Source organism: Gopherus evgoodei, chromosome 1, assembly GCF_007399415.2.
Source record: "Gopherus evgoodei ecotype Sinaloan lineage chromosome 1, rGopEvg1_v1.p, whole genome shotgun sequence".
In the NCBI taxonomy this organism is placed as follows: Eukaryota; Metazoa; Chordata; order Testudines; family Testudinidae; genus Gopherus; species Gopherus evgoodei.
In genome coordinates this window covers 250,919,339-250,940,738 of record NC_044322.1, presented here as the reverse complement: position 1 = coordinate 250,940,738, position 21,400 = coordinate 250,919,339, and the positions used below count along the sequence as shown (strand labels likewise).

The 21,400-nt window shown below is 47.0% G+C and overlaps 2 protein-coding genes across 4 annotated transcripts in view; one reads left to right on the top strand and one right to left on the bottom strand.

Moving 5' to 3' along the window:
- The window catches only part of IL17RA (interleukin 17 receptor A), a 55,136-nt gene extending 40,896 nt beyond the window's left edge, over positions 1–14,240 (top strand). For 2 of the 3 annotated variants that reach the window (XM_030542962.1, XM_030542949.1), the window contains 8 exons: positions 1,766–1,813; positions 1,922–2,082; positions 6,244–6,330; positions 6,760–6,838; positions 6,936–6,950; positions 8,825–8,926; positions 9,163–9,192; positions 9,864–14,240. In XM_030542962.1, the coding sequence (XP_030398822.1) occupies positions 1,766–1,813; positions 1,922–2,082; positions 6,244–6,330; positions 6,760–6,838; positions 6,936–6,950; positions 8,825–8,926; positions 9,163–9,192; positions 9,864–11,374 (2,033 nt within the window). In that variant the 3' untranslated portion in view covers positions 11,375–14,240. The remainder of the gene's footprint in view (positions 1–1,765; positions 1,814–1,921; positions 2,083–6,243; positions 6,331–6,759; positions 6,839–6,935; positions 6,951–8,824; positions 8,927–9,162; positions 9,193–9,863) is intronic. The other variant, XM_030542956.1, reaches the window with a different exon arrangement.
- Positions 14,241–18,246: 4,006 nt separating this feature from the next.
- TMEM121B (transmembrane protein 121B) lies at positions 18,247–20,718 on the bottom strand. The gene has a single exon (XM_030549250.1). It carries the CDS (start codon positions 20,716–20,718, stop codon positions 19,288–19,290), a length of 1,431 nt encoding a protein of 476 aa, XP_030405110.1. The 3' UTR covers positions 18,247–19,287.
- Between the last annotated feature and the right edge of the window lie 682 nt (positions 20,719–21,400).

Below are 21,400 nucleotides of genomic sequence, written 5' to 3'. Positions count from 1 at the left end.
GCTCTGCTTGGGGAGTAGAGTGCAGAGAATAAACTTTCCCTCTGCAGGAGCCACTGTTACCAGAATGAGACGTGCACAAGTCATTATGTGTTCCATGAAAAGCTGGGCTGAAATTCTATGGCCTAGTTCCTGGACTCTGCAGGGTTCCAATATGGTAAACTGGAAGTTCTGCAGCAGCTTAGATAAGTTTTTTTAAAAATTGAGATTCAGAATTAAATATGAAAAATAATAGCCAATACAATAGCTAGTCTGGGCGACCGTGTGGATTCTGGAGTAAATGCATTTTGGGGTGTTTCTGCTAAAAATGCTCAGCAGTGAAATAAGTGGAAGTGACTCCTGTTGAGGTGAATGAGGTAGTTCACACCTGTGAGCTAATCTTTCAGGCTCTCTACAAACTCAGAAACAGCACTGATGCGTTTCATTTGGTCCAGTTATCTTCACAACCAGGAGGGCTAAAAACATAAGCCAAAATTTTCAAACCAGAGTGCCTAAAATTAGGCTTCTAGAGTCATATTTAGGGAAAGATTTTCAAAGGCAAAATTGGAGATGGGCTGTCAACTCCTGGTGACTCAGTAGGATGAGGTACCTAACAGCCCTTTGTGCCTTTGAAAATTTCTCCCAAAAAAAGATTTATCACAGGAACTCCACTGACTACACTGGCCACTTTATTTAGGCTCCTAAAATTTGATTTAGGACCCTAACTTAAGCACCTGGGCTTGAAAAGTTGCCCATAATTTATTTTAATAAGAGTTTAAATTCTGAACACAGTTCTTCTGCAAAGAACATAAGACCATAAGAATGGCTGTACTAGGTTAGACCAAAGGTCCATCTAGCCCAGTATCCTATCTACCGACAGTGGCCAATGCCAGGTGCCCCACAGGGAGTGAACCTAACAGGTAATGATCAAGTGATCTCTTCCTGCCATCCCTCTCCACTCTCTGACAAACAGAGTCTAGGGACATCATTCCTTACCCCATCCTGGCTAATAGCCATTAATGGACTTAACTTCCATAAATTTATCCAGTTCATTTAAACGCTGTTATAGTCCTAGCCTTCACAACCTCCTGAGGTAAGGAGGATGAATTTGGCAGCGTATCTGCAGGTGTGAAATCACAAATCTCACAGTGTGCAGTTGGGAAAGCAGGGTAGGCTGAGTGTGCAGTTGGGAAAGCAGGGTAGGCTCTAGGTCAGGGGTAGGCAACCTATGGCGTGGCACACGAGCTGATTTTCAGTAGCACTCTCACTGCCCAGGTCCTGGTTGCCGGTCGGGGGGGCTCTGCACTTTACTTTAATTTTAAATGAAGCTTCTTAAACATTTTAAAAACCTTATTTACTTTACATACAACAATAGTTTAGTTATATATTATAGACTTCTAGAAAGAGACCTTCTAAAAAGGTTAAAATGTATGACTGGCACCTGAAACCTTAAATTAGAGTGAATAAATGAAGACTCAGCACACCACTTCTGAAAGGTTGCCAACCCCTGGAATAGTCCTTTCCCACTAAAACTTTTGTCCTGGAATGATCCATAAAAACATGACCTGAGTAGAGAAGATGGTCCACACTTGGACAGCAGTGATGTACTGCTTTTAGTTATTATGGTTAGTGACTAATTACTCTGGTTATGGCTGCACTGAAACAAAGGGCTCCATCCTTCTAAAGCAGACTAAAAATTCTGACTTCTAATGAGAATGTGTGTTCAACACTCTGAATTAAAGTGTAACATTTCTGTGCAAAGACCTAACAGACTATCTTTTTGCTGCAGATTGCAGGGACCCTGTGATGAAAACAACCATGCCATGTATGCAGACAGGTAAAGTGGGTCTGTCTCAGTCTGTTAGAACTTTGGGAGCTGAGAGGTGGCCCATTTTGAATGCTTCTGAAATTTTTTGTAATTTGGGATATTTTACACTACTTGCAGGCAGCCTATGGGAGCCCAGTATTGATGGCAGAAGTCTAGATGACAGTTCTCTGTTGGTGAGTTTTAATCCAGGGATGGAGTCAGCCCGATACCGGATCCATGTGACCAGTTTCCCAGATGAGGAAAAGCAATGTAGAGAGACCACACATGATATTTATGAGGTAATCATCTTCCCTCTCACATTTCTGCTGACACAAACCAAAACTGAAAAAAATGGTTACTTACCTTTCTGTAACTGTTGTTCTTCGAGATGTGTTGCTCATATCTATTCCAGTTAGGTGTGTGCACGTGCTGCATGCACAGATGTCAGAAACTTTTTCCCTAGCAGCTACCCGTCGGGCTGGCTGGGGAGCCCCCTGGAGTGGCACCGATATGGCATTCTATACAAGACCCTACCAGTCCCGACCCCCCTTCAGTTCCTTCTTGCCAGCTACTCTGACAGAGGGGAAGGCGGGTGGGAATGGAATAGATATGAGCAACACATCTTGAAGAACAACAATTACAGAAAGGTAAGTAACCATTTTTTCTTCTTTGAATGATTGCTCATATCAATTCCGGTTAGGTGACTCCCAAGCCTTACCTCGGAGGTGGGGTTGGAGTCAAGGAACCGCAGATTGGAGGATCGTTCTTCCAAAGGCCACATCATCCTGAGAGTGCTGGACGATGGCATAGTGGGACGTAAAGGTGTGAACCGAGGCCCACGTGGCAGCCCTGCAGATTTATTGGAGAGGAATGTGTGCCAGGAAGGCAGCTGATGATGCCTGAGCTCTCGTAGAGTGAGCTGTAACAGAAGGCGGAGGAACGTTTGCCAGGTTATAGCAAGCACAAATGTACCCGGTGATCCACGAAGATATTCGTTGAGAGGAAACCGGGGCACCTTTCATCCGCTCCGCAATGGCGACAAACAACTGGGTTGTTTTATGAAAGGGCTTTGTTCGGTCTATATAGAAGGCGAATGCCCTTCTAATGTCAAGAGAATGGAAATGTTGTTCATGAAGGTCAGCATGCGGTTTTGGGTAGAAAACCAGTAGGAAGATATCCTGGCTCACATGGAAGCAGGACACCACTTTTGGTCTTAGTGAGACCAGTGAGGTCTTAGTTGAACTTTATCTTTATGAAATACGGTACAGGGCAGCTCACGTGTGAGATCCCGTAGTTCGGACACCCGACATGCGGAAGTGATGGCCACTAGGAAGGCGACCTTCCAGGAGAGGTAGAGACGTGAGCAGGAGGCCAGTGGCTCAAAGGGAGGGCCCATAAGGCAAGAAAGGACCATGCCCCAGAGCCCTGCAGGGCAGTCATTGATGGGACTGCCCTCAACTACTAAACTACTCTAAATACTGTAGGAAACACTTAATCCTAACTAATAACAATTAACGACAATCAAGATGCTAGGGATAAGTAGAGCACTTGATGAGACAAGAGACCACTGTTCCAATAACTGTCACAGGCGGTAAGAAGGAACTGAAGGGGGGTCAGGCCGCCAGGTCTTATATAGAACGCCATATCGGCACCACTCCACCGGGCTCCCCAACCAACCCAATGGGTAGCTGCTAGGGAAAATGTTTCCAACATCCGTGCACGCTGCATGCGCACACACACAACTTGAATTGATATGAGCAATCACTCGAAGAAGAACCCCTTTTCCACATTTGCTCAACAACTGGCATGAGCCCCAATCCAGGGAGAGCTCATGAATACAACTGAGCAGCTATTTCCTAAGAACTGTTTTTGTGAATTTATTTTTAATTTGCTTGGGGAATTTTACTCCTAGGAGGCTGAGGAGTGAAGGATCAAATTTCAGAGAAGAGCTACAAGAAAAATTAAAAGATTAGAAAACATGTCTTATTGAGGGACTCAAGTAGCTCAACCTGTTCAGTTTAGCAAAAGAGATTGAGAGGTAATTTGATCAGTCTAGAAGTACCTACATGGGGAAAAAAAAATAAACAGGGCTTTTCAGTCTAGCCTGTTGCACACTTTTAACAATGAGGGTAATTAACCACTGGAACAATTTACCAAGGCTTGTGGTGGATTTTCCATCACTGGCACTGATTTAAATCAAAGTTGTATGTTTTTTCTAGCAGATATGCTTTAGTTCAAATCGGAATTAATTCAGAGAAGTTCTGTTGCCTGTGTTACACAGAAGGGCAGACTAAATGATCAGTGGTCCCTTCTGGCCTTATCTATGAAGTTTGACTCTCAAAAGAACCCCTGCAAATACCAGTGTTGGGGTCTGCCCATTCTGGGGAAGTTGTGGAAAAAAACTCCTGAAAACTGATGCTATTTCCCATCCCTATGGCAAGGTTGTAGATATAGTCTGTCCCATTCATTCCATTTCCAGCATCCCATTTACTCTTTATGTATTGATGCATATTAGGATCACTAATGTGGTATGTACAGCTAAAGATATCTGGCAGAGGTATAAGGCCCAACTTAAAAACAGGCCCTGCCAGTTGTCATAAGTAGGGCTCCGTGTCTGTCACAGAGGTCACGGATTCCGTGATGTCCTGTGACCTCCGTGACTTCTGCAGCAGCCGGTGTAGCTGACCTAGGGCCGCCCAACCAGCTGGCCCCCAAGCCAGCTGCTCTGGCAGCCCTGGGGACAGCCACACTGGCCGCTGCTAGAATGGCTGTGCAGCCAGATGCTTGGGCAGTCTCACAGCCAGCGGCACCAGCCACTACTCTGGCGGCCCTGGGGCTTCCTCCTCCCTGGCAGCGGCCAGAGCAGCAGTGGGCCCCCTGGGGCTCTGTACCCCTTGGCGAGGGCCTGAATCATGGCAGGCCACCAGCTTTCCCCCCACAGTGCCCCCCGCTCCAAGATTCAATCAGGAGTATTTTTAGTAAAAGTCATGGACAGGTCATGGGCAAAAAACAAAAAATCATAGCCCCATGACCTGTCCATGACTTTTACTAAAAATATTCATGATTGAATCTTAGCCTTAGTCACAAGGAATATTATCCCTGAGGATATCAGTTGTATTCCATAGTCCCTAGATGTCAATCATTTGCCAGTTTTAAGTATCAGAGGGGTAGCCATATTAGTCTGGATCTGTAAAAGCAGCGAAGAGTCCTGTGGCACCTTATAGACTAAACATCTGTTAGTCTATACGGTGCCACAGGACTCTTCGCTGCCTTTGCCGGTTTTAATCACCCAAGTAGCAGTGCAAAGACCGCTGTATTTAGTTTGAAGCTAAACAAAAGTTTGCCCATTAAACATTTAATCTTTGCTTATTAAATAACCTTAGTAAACACATTAAGGTTGTTTAGTACTACCTTAACTTTGGGAGTTTCTGACTTAGGTGGTTAACCTCACAGTCTTAATACCAGAGCTGGGCAAAACTTTTTGCCAAAAAATGAAAACTTGGAGATACCAAAACACTTTGAAAATTTGTCAATTTTGAATTGTTTCAGGTTTAAAAAAAACAGAAGCCCAAAAAAATCAAAATATTTTGTTTTGACACTTTCTAAACAAAATGCTTTGAGTTTTTTGTTCAAAATAAGTTTATTTTGAAATGTCCTTTAATTTTATTTTAAAATAAACATTAAAAATCCTCAAATCAAAATAAAATGTTCTGTTTGACCTGAAACCATTTTTTCATTTTTATTTTTTTTCAGAATTGCCAGTGAACCAAAAAGTCTGTTTGCCCATCTCTACTTAATACATGTATTCAATTAAGGGAGTATTATAACTGAGGCTAAGATTTTGTCTCAGATATTTTTAGTAAAAATCAGGGACAGGTTACGGGCAATAAAGAAAAATTCATGGAAGCCCGTGATCTGTTCCTGACTTTTGCTAAAAAATATCCATGACAAAATAGGAAGGGGCTGGGTAGATGCCGGGTGGGTGAGAGTTCCAGGGCCGCCCCCAACTGCAGCCGGAGAGCTGCAGGGTTCCCCCACTTCCACTCCCACGCCAGCCGGGGAGCTGCAGGGGTCCCCCCCTGCCCACAGCAGCTGGGAGCTTGGGGACACCACTTCCTCAGGTGTCAGGGGTACCTCACAGCTCCCTGCCACTGTGGGACTCTGCAACTCCCAGCTGACAGGGCTGAATTCACAGATTCTGTGACCTCCGTGACTAAATCGGAGCCTTAATTATAATATGTATGTCCCACTGCTTGTTGCTGTGGGACCCTCACTATATTATTCTTTTGTAGGGCTACTCTCAGTTCCTATTAAAGTTTATTATAAACTCTCCCTATGCCTAGCACTGTAACATTTTGTGACCCACATACTCCCACTGCTCTCATCCTCATTTTCCCTCCCTTCTTCAGATCTTTGTGCCATTTTCTTCTGCCTTCCCTTGTAATCCTTTTGTCTGTTAGCCTCTGCAGAGTGGACAGCAGCACCGTGTGAATGTCACTGTCAAAATCAAGAAAAACTTAAAAGCCTGTTGCAGATACAAAGTACAGGTAGGATCTAAATTATTTTCAAGGGAGGAGAGGGGGAGTGGTGAACAGACTCTGAATATTAGGTTGTTTGTACAACATGGAGCTATGTCCATGACTAATCCCCAGTTGCCCAGGAAAAATTAGGTACACTTCTGAAAGAGGTGTACCTAATAGATGAATTCTCTGTAGACAGTGGTTCATCCTTACATCATTTTCCCCACACTAATCAGTCCTGAGAGAGACTGGGACTGACATAGCTGTAGGCACCCCAATGGCCAGTTGTTGTCTGTGTATATGGAGTATCCCAGAATCTGTAATCCTTTAACACCTTGGAGAGTAAATGGGATTATAATCTTTGTCTCAAAATTTGCAGTGGGAGACAGGGTAAAAAAGTAAGTTAGAGTTATTTCCAGGACTGTTTTCTTATTTCCTGATTTGTTTCAACTCTAGATTCAACCGTTCTTTACCATTTGTGGCACTGACTGTCTGAGACATTCTGCTGTCATCCCATGTCCCTCAGTTGCTCCAAGTGAGGACTCCTTTCCTCTATATTTGATTTGCATTATTTTATAGGTGATAACTGAGCCTTGATGTAACTTTCTGTTCTCTGTTTGATTCCTTTGCAGCTACACAACCTGCAGGTAAGACAATAACTCATTCCTATTCCTATTAAAATTTTCTTTGTGGTTATTTTCCTCTATATGTAGTATAGATAATGTCTCACATGCAAGCCAAGTTAGTTTAATACATGCAAGGTGTGGGATTATTCTAAGTAGTCACCCTGCTATACACAGGCTTTAGGTGTGTTCACTCCAGAATGCAGAATCTAACAGAGCTGCCTTATTTTGTATTAAAAGAGAGAGCTTGTATACAATATATACAATGTGCAACTTTTCTTAAAGGAACTACTTGTTTAGAAGTATGTCTCTTAAAAGAAAAGCAATGTGTGATCGGGGGGAGCATGTGTTCCTGTTTTGCTCAGCAGTTTGAATTTACACAGTTAAAAGGTGCATGTGACATACAAGGTCACAATGCAGACTAATTAGCAGCTGTGTCATCCCTGACCAGCAACATTGGGTGCCTTACAATGCCTTGATGAAGTAGGTCACAGTCTTCCATCACATAAGCCATGCTGAGTGTCTGTGTGTAACTGCAGCTTACCAGCCACACTTGGGTTGCACTCTGCCTCTCACTAGCCTTGGTTATTCTGCATGGTGACCCCAACACACATGCCAGTCTTAAATTCCACCCCCAGAAATTTATGTCCTGTACAGCCCAGCCCTCTCCTGGACAGTATAAGTTATATTTAAAGTCCCTTATCTCTTTTTAAAAGGAATAATATGCACACAATTTGCCACCCCAAATGGAGTTTCCCAGACAATTCAATTAAAACACTGCATTAGAAAACAATAAAACCAGTTTATTAACTACAAAGAGAGATTTTAAGTGAACATAAGTAATTAGGCATAAAAGTCAAAATGATTACAAGAAAAATAAAGACAAAATGCAACTGATGCCTAACTTAACAAACTATGTGAGATTCAAAGCAAAGTTTTCTCACCACATGCCTTCAGCAGTCTTACTGCTGACCAAACTTCTTGGGTCACAACCTCTTCTTCCAGAATCTAGCAAATGCTTCCTTTGTTGCTTCAGGTGCTGGGAATGGGTAGGGGCATGTTTGTCCTTCCTTTTTATAGTTTCAGTTCCCCACTTGAAAAACATTTCCAGCTGGATACCAGGAGACAAAAGGTGTATGGGGAAGGATGTTCCCTGCTGCTTTTTCCTCACCTGTTGGAGATTCTTTTGTTTCTCTGTTTGCTGCTTAAATGCATATTAAGCAAAGCAACCAGGCCTGTCTTAAACAAAGGAATATTTGCCAACTTCTGCTTGGAGCATGTGGTGTTACCACACAGTGGAATCTTATAAAATCACATAAACTGTTGCCACACATATTTTATCAGGACAATATTGATCAGCAAATGATGAATTTTCAAATGATACCTTATTAAACATGCCTTGTACAAAAATTATTAGTCATGTGTAAGGTGTGGACACAGGTACATTCTGTCACAGCTTGTCACATATTTTATATATATGTGTGTACAATTTGGGTTGTTTTTCCTACTGTTTAAAACCCTCTTATCAGGCTGTAATAGCTCAAGCAGCTAAATGGAATCTTTCCCAAATTTCCAAAAGAATTTGCCTCTGGGCTGAACAAACATGAGACATTCATCCTAAAGGAGTTTAAAAAAAAAAAAAAAAAGAGCGAGAGAGAGAGAGAGTTAAGCATCTGAAAATAGGAGTTTAAGCGTTCTCAGCCATAACTGCTGTGTTGCTACTTTGGTCCTATAAGGAGGAATTAGTGGGTTTCCTTTTTCCTGCTACTTCCCAGTATTTTTGGGGACAGGGTACTGCTGTTCACCTGGCTTCTGGTGTTCAGTACAGCATTTTGTTGCTGGATGATACTCCTTGGCCATGTAAAGTTGTGTCTTATTCTGCTCTTCTTGTGCCATAGATGATCCGATTATGTGGCTATACTGGTGTATTACTGGCATCTGTATTTTACTGGTGGGCTCAGTCATAGCTGGTGCTATTTACATGACCCGAAGACAAGTAGGTAAGGACGATGTCAGCTGGGGAGTGAGACTCAGAGGCATGTTTGTGCCGCTCCCTCGTTTCTCTTCATTTACTTCCCTGAATCCTTGTGGGATGCTCTGCCATTAGGGAACTGCCAGTACAAACTTTTCCTTCAGCCCACTCTAAGGTGTTTGCTTTCTGGTCTTTGAAGGGCACAATCTGAAAACATAATTTAAATTTCTTTAGGTTTGACCATGTATTTTTTTTCTCTTTCAGGCCGCCAGCACAGGAAATACAGCAGCCATGGTAAGAGATACTTTCTATGCTGTAGGAGAGTCCCTTCGTGCTGCACATTCTAGGAACCTGCCTTAACTGCCCTTTGGAGTCCATACTAGGATTAATTTGCTATTGATGTTTCTTGATACCAAAATATTGCTCTGCAACTTTAAAGCTGTTTTCTTTAACCAAAAGGGACTTATGGGACACTAGCAGCCTTGGACAGAGAACAACCCGGGTGTGAAGCTTTTGCCTTCCCCCAAGGGGCTGCTGCTTTATCTAATGAAATCCTTTGGAAACTATGGATCTGCACATGAGATGAGAATGGACTGTGACTACATTTGTCCATCCGTGTGTCCTAGAGCTAAGCTTGATTGCTTGGGGACCTGTGAGAGCAGGGAGCTCAGCTTTCGCTTGCGGGCCTGAGGAGGGCTTTTAGAGTTGCTGGGCTTTTTCACTAGAATAAAATGGTGGCTGAGAGAGCGCTTTTCCTTTTTTTTGCTTGTGGTAGAACATCAGGAGAGGGAGGAGGGGCCATGTCTCTGGCTTTGTGGAGGTTGGATCTTGCTATGTTTTATTTATCTGTGTGGTGTGTCCTTGGTCAATTAATTGCTTCTGGATTACCCAGATACTGCTTCAGCAAATGTTATTGGAATGAACAATTGTATTTTTTATTTTTATTTTTTTTTACCTTTTTTCAGAGCTGTTACCTGCACAGCTGACTCCACCATCCCTGAGGCCCCGGAAGGTTTGGATTGTGTACTCTGCTGACCACCCACTCTATGTGGATGTGGTGCTGAAGTTTGCCCAGTTCTTGATCACAGTCTGTGGTACTGAGGTAGTCCTGGATCTGCTGGAAAAGCGTCAGATTTCAGAGATCGGGGCCTTACCCTGGCTTACTCGACAGAAAAAGGAAATGGAGGAGCTATCTTCAAAGATCATCATTTTGTGTTCTCGGGGCACCCGGGCCAAATGGCAGGCTATGCTTGGGAAGGAGGGAACAGCTGTCTCTCTCAAGCAAGATCAGTGGCAGCCTACTGGAGACATGTTCACTCCGGCCTTGAATTTGATCCTGCCAGATTTCAAGAAGCCAGCTTGTTTTGGCATGTATATAGTCTGCTATTTTGAGGGCATAAGTGAGGATAAGGATATTCCTGATCCATTCAATGTCACATCCAAGTACCAGCTGATGGACAGGTTTGAGGACATTTACTTTCTGATCCAGGATATGGAGAAGTTTGAACCAGGGCGGATCCATCAAATCCAGGAAATCACCGCTGAAAACTACGCTGAAAACTCCAATGGCTGGAAGTTGAAGGAGGCAGTACAGACATTCCAGGAATGGCAGGCAAAGCACCCTGATTGGTTTGAGAGAGAGAACATGTGCTCAGAAGATGAGGAGTCTCTGGACAAGGAAATACCAGAAGAATTCATGCCAGGTAATGAACAGGTAATTAAAAAACAGCAGCTGCTTTTTCAAGAGCCTGATCCCAATGGTTGTTGTGCAGTTAGCCTCCATGTGAATGAAGATGAGGGTAGAAATTGTAAACTGCAGCTTCAGCTTAATCCACAGTGGAATCCAACTTTCCAGACCCTGATGATTCACGTGGATGAGGCACCTTCAGTTCAGATGGTGGAGCCAATTTCTATTACAGGAAGTAAAAATGCAGCTAGTCATCAGGTGCTGACCAACACAGACTGGATGGAAGGAATTCCTCTGCTGGAAACTAGTGTCCCAAGGAGGAACAGCATCATCCCTCATGATGATTTTGATGTCCCATCATCAGACAACCAGAGATCTGCAGACCACCTCCCAAATGAAACAAGGCAGGAGCTGGAGGGGTTAATGTACTCTCTTTACCAGCAAAGTGTCATTCCTTCTGAGCCATCTCTCCATCAAGAAGATGCTGAAGAGCAGCAGCAGCAGGTGGCTTTCAATAACCCATGCAAAGATCAGAGACAGTCAGTGCAATCAGACCAGGGCTACATCTCCAGATGTTCCCCTTTGCCTCCTGATGATCTGGTGGAGGAAGAGGAAGAGGAGGACCAAGAACAGGAAATCAAGATGCCTTCTCAATATCTCCCTCCAGAGGTCTTGGACAGTCTAAAGAGCCTCCAACAGAGGCTGCTTTTCCAGGAAATTCAGCAGAAATCTGTCTGGGAGCATATGGGTGGGATGATGGACACAGGTCATTGTGCAGCGGACTCGTAGACTGTCTGTTCAGGACCATCCCATTTGAAAAATAGGGCTGGAGGATGGTAGTGTGTATAATTTCAGCACTCTTCTTCAAGCAGTCTCCTCATCCTTGTAAAACAAGGGTCCTATGTTCTAATCAGTAGGAAATCTCTAACTGATGCATATCACCCGAAGGCAGACTTGCCGAGTGAATACAGTATGGTCCACCTACCTATACCTCTTAGAGCACAACTGTTACCTCCCAATCTATCTCTGAGTGGAGGAAGATGACAGCAATGTTAGTCCCCTGCATGTGCTGTGGAGGAATTGGTACTAAATCTGTTACTCCACAAGAAATCTGTGTGTGGAATCCGCTGTGAACTAATTACAGCCAAATTATTGTGGTCCATCAGGCTGCATCTCTCAGGATGCCTGTCACACCATCATTCCAGCTTAATGTAGAGGACTAAACTCATGATTATGGATGAGAGGGTAAAGACTCTGATTCTGATATCAGAGTTTATTAGCTAAGCTTCATTGTGAATGCTGTAATAAGTAATTTATACCTCAGATCCCAACCAGTGATGACTACGGCCCTACCTAATTCACTGTCCATTATGGTCAATTTCGTGGCCACAGGATTTGAAGACTGGTAAATTACACATTTTCAGATGTTTAAATCTGAAATTTCACAGTGTTGTAACCGTGGGGGTCCTGACCCAAAGCGATTTGTGTGCGTTGGTGGGGAGGGGGGTTGCAAACCTGTTGTAGGGGAGATCTTGGGATTGTCACCCTCATTTCTGTGCTGCCTTCAGAGCTGGACTGTCCCTCCCCTACCCACCAGAGCTAGGAGCTCCCTTTGCTGACGCACTCCTAGAAACAAGGGGACATCAGATTTCACAGGGAAGGGCTTATTTCACAGTCCATGTGGTGTTTTTCATGGCCATTAAATTGATAAGCCCTAGTGATGACAGATCCCAGTAGACCCACTTGTGATAGTACCTGGGTGCTGGGATTTTCTAATGCATTACACATGTTGGCATTGCCGTGCTTGCCTGGCCATTAAGCAGTGTAGCAGGATGCTGAGCAATAATTGGGATGAACATTTTTAAGTGGGTAGTTTTGTCTCGGTACTTTCCCCTCAATCCTTGATGAGTGGAAGACACTTGAAAAGCAGCAATACCAAAGATGTAAGCTTGGTGGTCAGAAAATGGGATAGGAGCTTGCAGTGTAATTACAGCAGGAAAAAGAATGTGCTTTGGGGCTGCATATGGTCTTCACATAATAGATCAGGGAAGAAATATGTTTTTTCTGTTCCACTGATAGTTCTAACCACGATATTGTATTCATTTCTGGGCATCTCAATATCAGGAAGATTTCAAATTGGAAATATGGTGAGAAAAGCAGTAAACACAATTAAGGGTCTGAAAGACTAGAAGAAAAAATTAGTAGTAAACAGGGCTGTCAATCACATTTAATGGCTGTGATTAACTGAAAACAAAATGAACATGTTAAGCCTGTAGCAGAGGAGCTGAAAAACCCTCAGCCTGCAACTCCACGGGCAGCAAGGGAGGGGTTGAAAAAGGCCCAGCCCACAGCTTCCCAGGTAGCAGGAGGGCTGGAGCCCTGTGCCCTGAGGGGGCATGGGCAGCAGGTTGCATAGGCTGGGGGAGGCTCTGCCTCCCCAAACAGCCAGGCATGGCCCCATCCCCTGCTTACCACCGCTCCCCATGTGCTGCTTCAGTCCTCCAGCCCCCAGTGCTCTGGGATGGGGGGTGCTACAGCCACCTGCACTCTGGGATTGGTGGGATCAGGGGGCTGCACACTACCCGCCTTCCCAGCACTCTGGGGCCACCCGCCCTGCTGGTGCTCTTTTGGGGCTGGGGCGGAGGGGGACTAGCCTGGGGTGGGACTGGGATAGTGGCCACAGTGGGAGGGCCTCAGCTCCAGTGGGGCAGGAGGGGGGGGCCTCAGGCAGAAGGGGTTGGGCTGAGGGCTAGCCTCCCCCAACCGGCGGTTCACGTGCTGCCCATGCAAGGGAGGCTGAAGCACTGAGCGGGGCAGAAACCCAGAGCCCCCAGCCCTGATCCTATATTTGAAAATATAGAAAACCCCAAAAAATATTTATATAAATGGTATTCTAATATTGTTTAATAGTGTGATTTAAACTGCAATTAATTTTTTTTAATCACTTGACAGCCTAATAGTAAGCATATGTTGCCTAAGGGTGGGGAATATAACCAACAAGTGAGGGATGCTGGAGTGAAACCAATGTAAGATGATCCCTGGAGATGTAACTAGTATTAATGTAAATTTGAACAGAGGAAGTTCAGGCTAAACACTGAAAAACATTTCCTAGTAGTGGAGACTGTGGAGTTGTCTCCCACAAGTGGTGCTGGAAACTTCATCAGTTGAGAGATTTCAGAACTGATTTTAACAAACTAGGAGAACACTCTGTAGTGAACAATCCAGCATTGTCCCTTGTGGGATGGGCTAGATAGAAAAGTAAACTTGTTTAAAGCTGGAGATTACCTCATGCACTGTGGCAGCTTGTTCAACTCAGCCAACCAGGGAATGGCTTTGAGGAGTAAAAGCCCCCAATCCAAAGTGCCTTTTTTCCTCTCCCATGTTAGGATCATACATGACTGCTGCCTTTCCACCCTGCTAATTGCACGTATCGGACAAGATGTAATCTTATTTCTTGTATTTACATAAAGCATTTGTCCATTCCTGAGATGGCTAACTGATTTTCTTCAGCCTATGCTCATTACATCTGAACAACTTCAAGTATTTTGTTTTTATATGATTTATACATTGGCTTTTCAAATGAAAGTTTTGAGTAGCTATTACTCCACATTGCCACTTCTGCCTGTGCAACCAATACAATGATATATTTTTATAACTGATCGTATCTAGTTTTTTTCTAATTTTCTTTTTTAATTAAAGGAATAATATACTTTCAGAAGATGCTCACACTGAAATGATTGAAGGATCTAGAATGTTCTCCTTCATTTGATCTTCACCTATGCAGGACACTTCCCCCTAGAACTCAAAACAAAGCACTGAAGTATGAAATTGAGCCAGTCATGAAATGCCAAAATGTTCAGGAAAAGGGGTGCCACCTGGGACGAGGGAGAGGGAGAGGGAGGGAAATTCCTAATTGAAAGTTGCCTTCCTCACAAAAATACTTGCCTACAGCAGTCAAAATTTATCTGTGGAATTTGGTTGGCTGAATGTAGGACCATCAGCAACCAGAACTGTCCATCTGCGTGTACAGCCACAAAGCAGCAAACAGAAAAGTTCCTGCAAATAACAATGTTCAGGACCAGAAGCTATCTTCATTTTATGTTTTGTATAGGACCAAACATGTGGGTTGGGACTAAACAAACAAATAGCACTGAGCTCAACATGCTCTACGATCATTTATCCCTATGACCACTGAGGGGGAAATAAATGTTACTGCTGTTAGAGATGGGGAAAGTAAGGTGCCAGAGGTGCCTTTTTTAATGCTTTTGCTTTGTTGTAAGCCATGAAGACTTCACAATTACCTGTACGGTTTTTGTTTGTTTTGGTAAGTCCGTTTCAAGTAATATCTTAAACTGTGCTGAGCTCAGAGTAGAAGTGCTGCCTGAAATGTGTTCTTGATTTGCTTATATCCTTCTCAAGTAGTTGCCCTTTTAGGTTGAAATTTCTCATTGGTTCTGAGTGAGGAAGTGAATGTTGAAGAAAATCCATTGTCGCTTTTAAGTAATCAGACGGGGAGGGCAAATAGTTTTGAGTGAACATTTTAATGTAAACTGGTTGGCATTTAGTTTGTGAACGTGCCTGCAATACCCAAATCAACGCACTGATGATAAACTCAAAGGGAAAGACACACACTTGGTCACAAATGTCTAATTTTATTTTAAGAACAATCTCATTTATTAAAAAATACAAACTCAGATTTATGCTAGTGGGGATGTCAAGCCTCCTTGTGCCACAGGCTGTATCTTTCTTCTAACTTCATTTTCCCCTCCCTTGGGTGATCACCTCTTACTGTTTGCTAGCCTCTTAAGTGAGGTCCCTAGACAGAACAACTCCCCTAACCAGTTGAATTCTGGTGCAGGGATAATTTGCACACTAGTGTATGTCAGAGTGGATGCTTAGAGCCTTTATCTTCATATGGCAGATTGTGGTTTAGCAAAATTACTCACTTAAGCCAATAATTAGAGTAGGGTGGGTAGATGTGGGTGGAGAAAAGGGCCTGCATGGAAGGTGGGGTGGGGACATAATTTTCAAAGTGTGAATATACTCATTCAGCAGAACAAGGTGGTGGGGTTAAAGAGAGGGGAGTTGCAGAAAGCTATGGCAGGCTTAAAAACAGAAAAGAAATTTAAGAGCTTTAATATTTAGGTATTGTTTCATAAGTGATAATACAGCTGCCAATTTTGCCTTCAGGGTGCTTCCTTCAAGTCAGATATACTAACAAAGCTGTATGTTAGCCAAACTGCTGCTAATTAGGTTGGTGGTAGGAGGAGGTCAGGACACAATAGCAGGTACTAGGAACAACTCCATATACTAAAGAGAATAAAACTTCTATACAGAGCAATTTATAGCAAAATATATATATTCTGGACCTCTTCAGTATGCTCAACTCTACTGTGAATCAGAGAACAAATGTAACCTTAAGAGTAATGCACTGCTTATAAAATCTTGTCATGTTGATGGCAAGTTTTTTTTAAATCTATCTGAATAGTTAAATGTCCAATATGCCATTTTCACACCAGTGTCTGTTAGGTGAGGGAAGGCATTTGCTGTTGAAACAGCAGTTCCATTGCAATTGATAGCTATGGTGAAGTAGTATCAAAGTCAGAGTTATACTAATAATTCTGCTGTGACTTCTACTGTCTGAGCTGTATGAATATGTGCCAGTGACTCAGAGGGGCCAAAATCTTAATGTTTTGTATGGGAGTTTAGCATGAGCAAGAACAGTAAGGTTTAGTTCTGGCTAAGGCAGCTTTTCTCTCAATCTCTTTTTGGTAAATTGGTCTACTCTACAACTTGGCTGTTTGACTACAGGGAGCGACGTACTCTTAGTTTAGGGAACTGATTCATTACTGTTGGAATGGTACCTTGGTTTGTTCTGTGAGTATATTAGTTTTCTGTTTAATACTGACTGTTTTCTTGGGGAAATCCCTATGTGCATGCAGGCACACCTGCCAATTCTTCCTTTTGGCCAGGAAGCTAGCATCCCCTTGACATATCTCAGGTCACAGAGGAAGAGTTCACAGTACTTAGTTTTACAATCACAGTCACTCACAGCACCAAGATTGTCCAGACAAATAAAAAGTTACTGAAGAGAAGGCCACGGGCCAGAATTAACACAATTGCCCTTAACAAGCATTGTGTTCAGGGCTCAGATAAAAATAAAGCACTCGTGGGAAAGTTAAGCCTAGTTCTTTGCAGCTCTATCTTCCCCTGCCTGTTCTTCCCAAGCTAATCACCCCAGCAGCTGTAGCTCTAAGAGAGAAACACTTTAGACCTGCCCTTCCTGAGCCAGAGATGGGGGCTGCCACAGTGCTAGGGACAGAAGAGCCTAATGGCAATTATACAGTTGTATCCATGGGCAGCAGAGGGGAAAGCTCTCAGCCTGTAAACGTTTTGTAATAACTGTGTCTTAGAGAGTAGGACATCTACCCTGCTCTGAGAGCAGGGAGGTAGTGGCAGCAGTTCTGGTTCTAGTGCCATGACTTCCACTGAAGCCCAAGGGTTGAAGGGAGGAACGTATATACATGTATGGGGAAAGCCCCAAATGTGGTGTATAAGTCCAGCACAGGCTTTGGATAGTGATAGGTTGCACTTTGTTCCCTCTTCTAACTGGACAGGATGGGATTATAACCCTTCCTCCACGAATGCAATCCTATCAAAGAGCTGTGAAGAGGAAAAGTTACCCTTCAAACCCTGGCTGGTCCTACTTCAGTTCTTCTGGTTCCAGATGCAGCAACAGACAGTTAACAGGTCATGCCCTAAACTGCCAAACTGATTCATGGAACTTAAAAATTAAGGACAGCTGCATTTCAACAAGACCAAGTGCTTTACAATTGACTCTACCCTCAACCTATGCACATGAGGACAGTGTTGGGATAGGGTAGGTTGCACCAAAGTGTGTGAGATACACCCTGGGACCCTTTCACAGGGGGCTCGTAGCACTTCACTTTCTGTGTCTGGACATTAAATGAGGTTCAGCATCTGGCCCACTCCAAGCAGCACCAAGATTCTCCTGCTGGGGTAGAGGGGAACAGTTCACAGGCTGCATCCTCAGCTCTAGGGGTAGTGTCTCCATGTACCTACAGCCAGTCTTCCCAATCTGTCAAATCTCAGTGGAGGGTGCCCTTACTGTCCACATAAGAAATAAACACTGATCCTTAAAACATGCATATCCACAGAAAAACAAGACCCTCAACACACACATGCTGCTGCTTGAACAAGCAGGTGACCCTGTTCTCACCGGAAATAAACTTTTCAATCTGGAGGGACTGTAGGCCCTGAGCCATGTCCATTTCAGACTCACTTGTGTCTTTAGCACATAAAGTCAGCATAAGTTGCAACAACATTCAAGCACAGAGGTAGACATTTTCAACAAGGGGGAAGGGTGGCTCCCAGGATGGCTCCCCTGTAAATTTGCTGGTCACCATCCTATTCTGAGAAATTCTCCCAATTATGGGTTCAAAGTCTCTTCCTCATTTCACCTCAGTGGGTGGAAAACAGATGGTACCTTTGCAGGATACAAGCTTAAAAGCAAACCTTTTTGTGGTCATATATATGCAAGGAGATAGCATCACCACTTAGTCTCTGCTAAAGTCTCTCTCATCGTGCTCAGCAGGCGCTGTCAAAACCGTCCACTGGTCTCCATTGCTTAGGTGCTGAGGAATAATGAAGAAACAATGAAACCCATGATGCAAACATGATATGGCACACAAGAGGAAATAGACACCACAAAAGGTGCAGAGGCCTGCAAGGACAGGCGTACTTCCTGGGAAAAGCTGTGTTATTCCTTAGGGATAGGATGATCTCTGCATAGACTCCACTGATGGATTTGTTCAGGGAAATGGGAAAGAGAAATGAGGTGTTAAACTAAAAAAAAATGTATCCCTCACCTGCTCTTAATTGCAATGTCAGTGATGTGAAGACCCTGAGCAGCAGGCAGAGCAGTTCTGCCAGGGAGATGAATTACTTCCCCTAGTGTAATGGCAGTATTGCTCGGTGACTTTCAGCTGCATGGGAAGCAGCTTTGCCTGTCAGGAGCAAAGGACTGGTACAGAGAATCTGACCAGAGTGGTAGGTAGATAAGGCAGGGGATGGTTGGGGAACCTCCCTCTACCCTGTGATCTCTGGGAGGTGGGTAGCCCCCTCTTTTGTCCCCAGTCCCCATAGGCAGTAGTGTTATGAGGCCTCTCAAAGACAGGAGAAGAGTAAAGAGAACCCGACCAGCTCCCAAGGCTGGGGAGGAGGCAGAGGTGTGTGGATCTCCCTTCTGTGCAAGGAGGTTGAGTTCATGAGGGTGGCCAGGGAGAAGGTTTAGCTGGGTAATTTCCCTCTCCCCTCAGTTCTGGAAAGTCGAGCTCACAAGATTAGGAAAGGGGGAGAATTAAGGGGGCAAGATCGGTATGGGGGTAACTTCCTTTCCCCTCAGAACTCTGTGACCAGCCCATAATACTGATACAGAGCAAGGAGGCTGGTAACAAGTGCAGAGGTCAGTGCTGGTTATGTAGACGAGAGGGCTTGGGGTAGGAAGGGCAAGGGATGGAGTTACGGTGTGGTAAAATTAAGCCCTCTGTCCATCCCCGCTGCTTAAGGTTAGGTGTTACTAGGTGGCAAACGGGGGTTGGAGGGGGCAGGTGAGTAGAGGAGTGGGCTGAGGGGGCAGGGTTCCTGGCCGGAGAGAGGGGGGCGGGGGCAGGGGCCCCCGCTCAGTTCTGGGCGCTGACCGCCAGGGTGTTGACGTAGCCGTGGGGCCCCATGTCGTTCTCGGAGATGCAGTGGCTGAGCTGGGCGGCGCCGGGCCCCGGGCCAGGGGCCGCGCTGTACTTGGCGCCCCCGGCGCCGGGGCGGAGCAGGCAGCAGGTCTCCATGGCCTCGAGGCCGCGGCAGGCCAGGAAGAAGAGGTTCTTGAGCATGAAGACGGAGAGCGGCTGCTGGTAGCGCAGCAGCAGGAGGCAGCGCAGGGCGAGCAGCGGCGCGTCCAGCAGCCCGGCGGGCAGCAGCAGGTGCAGGGCCAGGCGGGCGGCCCCGGGCGGCCGGGCGGCGCTGAGCTCGTAGAGCCAGAGCACGGGCGAGGCCAGGCAGAGGAAGTAGACGGCGATGAGCAGGTAGCGCAGCGGGCCGGGCAGCGGGGCCGGGCGGCCGGGCTGCAGCACCAGTTCCAGCAGGGTGAAGCTGTCCAGCAGGTCTAGGCAGGTGGCCAGGAAGGCGGCGGCTGCGCGGTGCTGGGGCGGGGGCTGGGGCGGCAGCAGCAGCTGGCCGGCGCCGTCGGGGCCGATGGCCCGCAGCAGGCAGTAGAGCAGCGGGGCGGAGAGCGCCAGGGTGACGCGGAAGCCGGTGGTGCCCAGCGGCAGGCGCAGCTCGATCAGCTCCAGGATGGAGGTGCCCAGGATCAGCGCCGCCTTGGGGGTGAAGGCGATGGAGTAGATCAGCCAGGCCAGGTGCGCGTAGGCGAAGTCCCCTCCCCGCAGGGGGCCCCCAGCCCGGCCCGTGCCCCGGCCGCCGTGCGGGGGGTGCAGCAGCAGCGGGTGCAGCGGCGGGGGGTGACCCTGCGGGGGGCGCTCCCGGCGCCGGGCCCGGCTGTTGCGGCAGAAGAAGATGCCCCAGCCGGCCGCCAGCACCAGGTCGGTGGCGATCCAGCTGCACCAGTAGAGGTCGGTGACGGCGATCAGGTAAAGGTCCAGCAGCGCGCCCTGCCCCAGCAGCAGCACCAGGGACAGCGCCTTGTAGCCCCAGCGCGACCCGCCGGAGCCCCCGCCCGGCCCCAGCAGCCCTCCAGCGGTGGCCGCCGCTGCCCCCCCGGCCGGGCCCGCGCCCCCGTACAGCTCCCCCGCCGTCATGCTGCAGCCCGAGCTGCTGCTGTTGCTGCTGGAGGCCGGGGAGGAGGCGGCGGGGGCCGGCGCGGCCGGGGCCGGCACCAGGGGTTTGCTGATGCTCTCCTCCTCCTCGCCCCCGCTGCTGCTGCTGCTGCTGCGGGCCCGGGCCGAGGCCGAGCTGGAGCTCGACACGCGCTGGCTGCGGCCGCCCAGGAACAGGGGCTGCAGGTCGACGGCGGGGTGAGCGGGCGGCGGCGGCGGCTGGAAGGAGCCGGAGGAGGAGGAGGAGGAGCCCGAGCGCTGGTTGGAGACAGCTCGGTGCATTGTCCTCCCCGGCCCCGCTCAGCTCCGGCCGGCGGCGCCGAGGGTTGGGGCTGGAGGGGGCCAGCGAGCGCGGAGCCCCGCCTGGATCCGCCGCAATCCCGGAGCGGCTCCACGCGCGAGAGAGGCGGGGAGCTGCGAGGGGGTCCGCGGGGGGCGGGGAGAGGCGGAACGAGGAGACTCCCCGAGTGAGTGGCGGGAAGGCTGAGGCGAGGCTGAGCCTTCTCCGGCAGCTCGGGTGGGTGGGTGCGTGGGCTGGAGCGGGGAGCGGCTGTGCCGCGGGAGGCAGGGCCTGGGGCCCCCGCAGCAGGAGCGTGGGCTGAGCCCAGGCCAGTGCCTCAGCCCCGGGAGAGGAACCCCGCACCTGGCTGGGCTGGGAGCACAAAGGCTGCAAATTGCTGCCCTTGGTCTGTAATGAACACCAGGCTCAAGCCTGTTAGCAAATGCCTCCTCCCCCGACAGCATACACGTGCCACTGCCAGTAGGTCTCACAGCCCCGCGGCCTGCGATCCCATAGCCACATGGCAATAGACAGACAGCAGACGTCCCTCGTGCCACGGCTAGGGCCGTCAGAGCGCCACAGGGTTATTATTGAGCTGGTGCGGCCAGGGTGACCGCATGCCCACTGCCAGCTCATGACTGGGCACTAGCCCCTCCTGACCTCAGGCTGATCTTCAGCACTCAA

Bases quoted from the DNA above. Each gene is read 5' to 3' on its own strand.
- TMEM121B (XM_030549250.1), bottom strand. From the start codon at position 20,718: ATGCACCGAGCTGTCTCCAACCAGCGCTCGGGCTCCTCCTCCTCCTCC.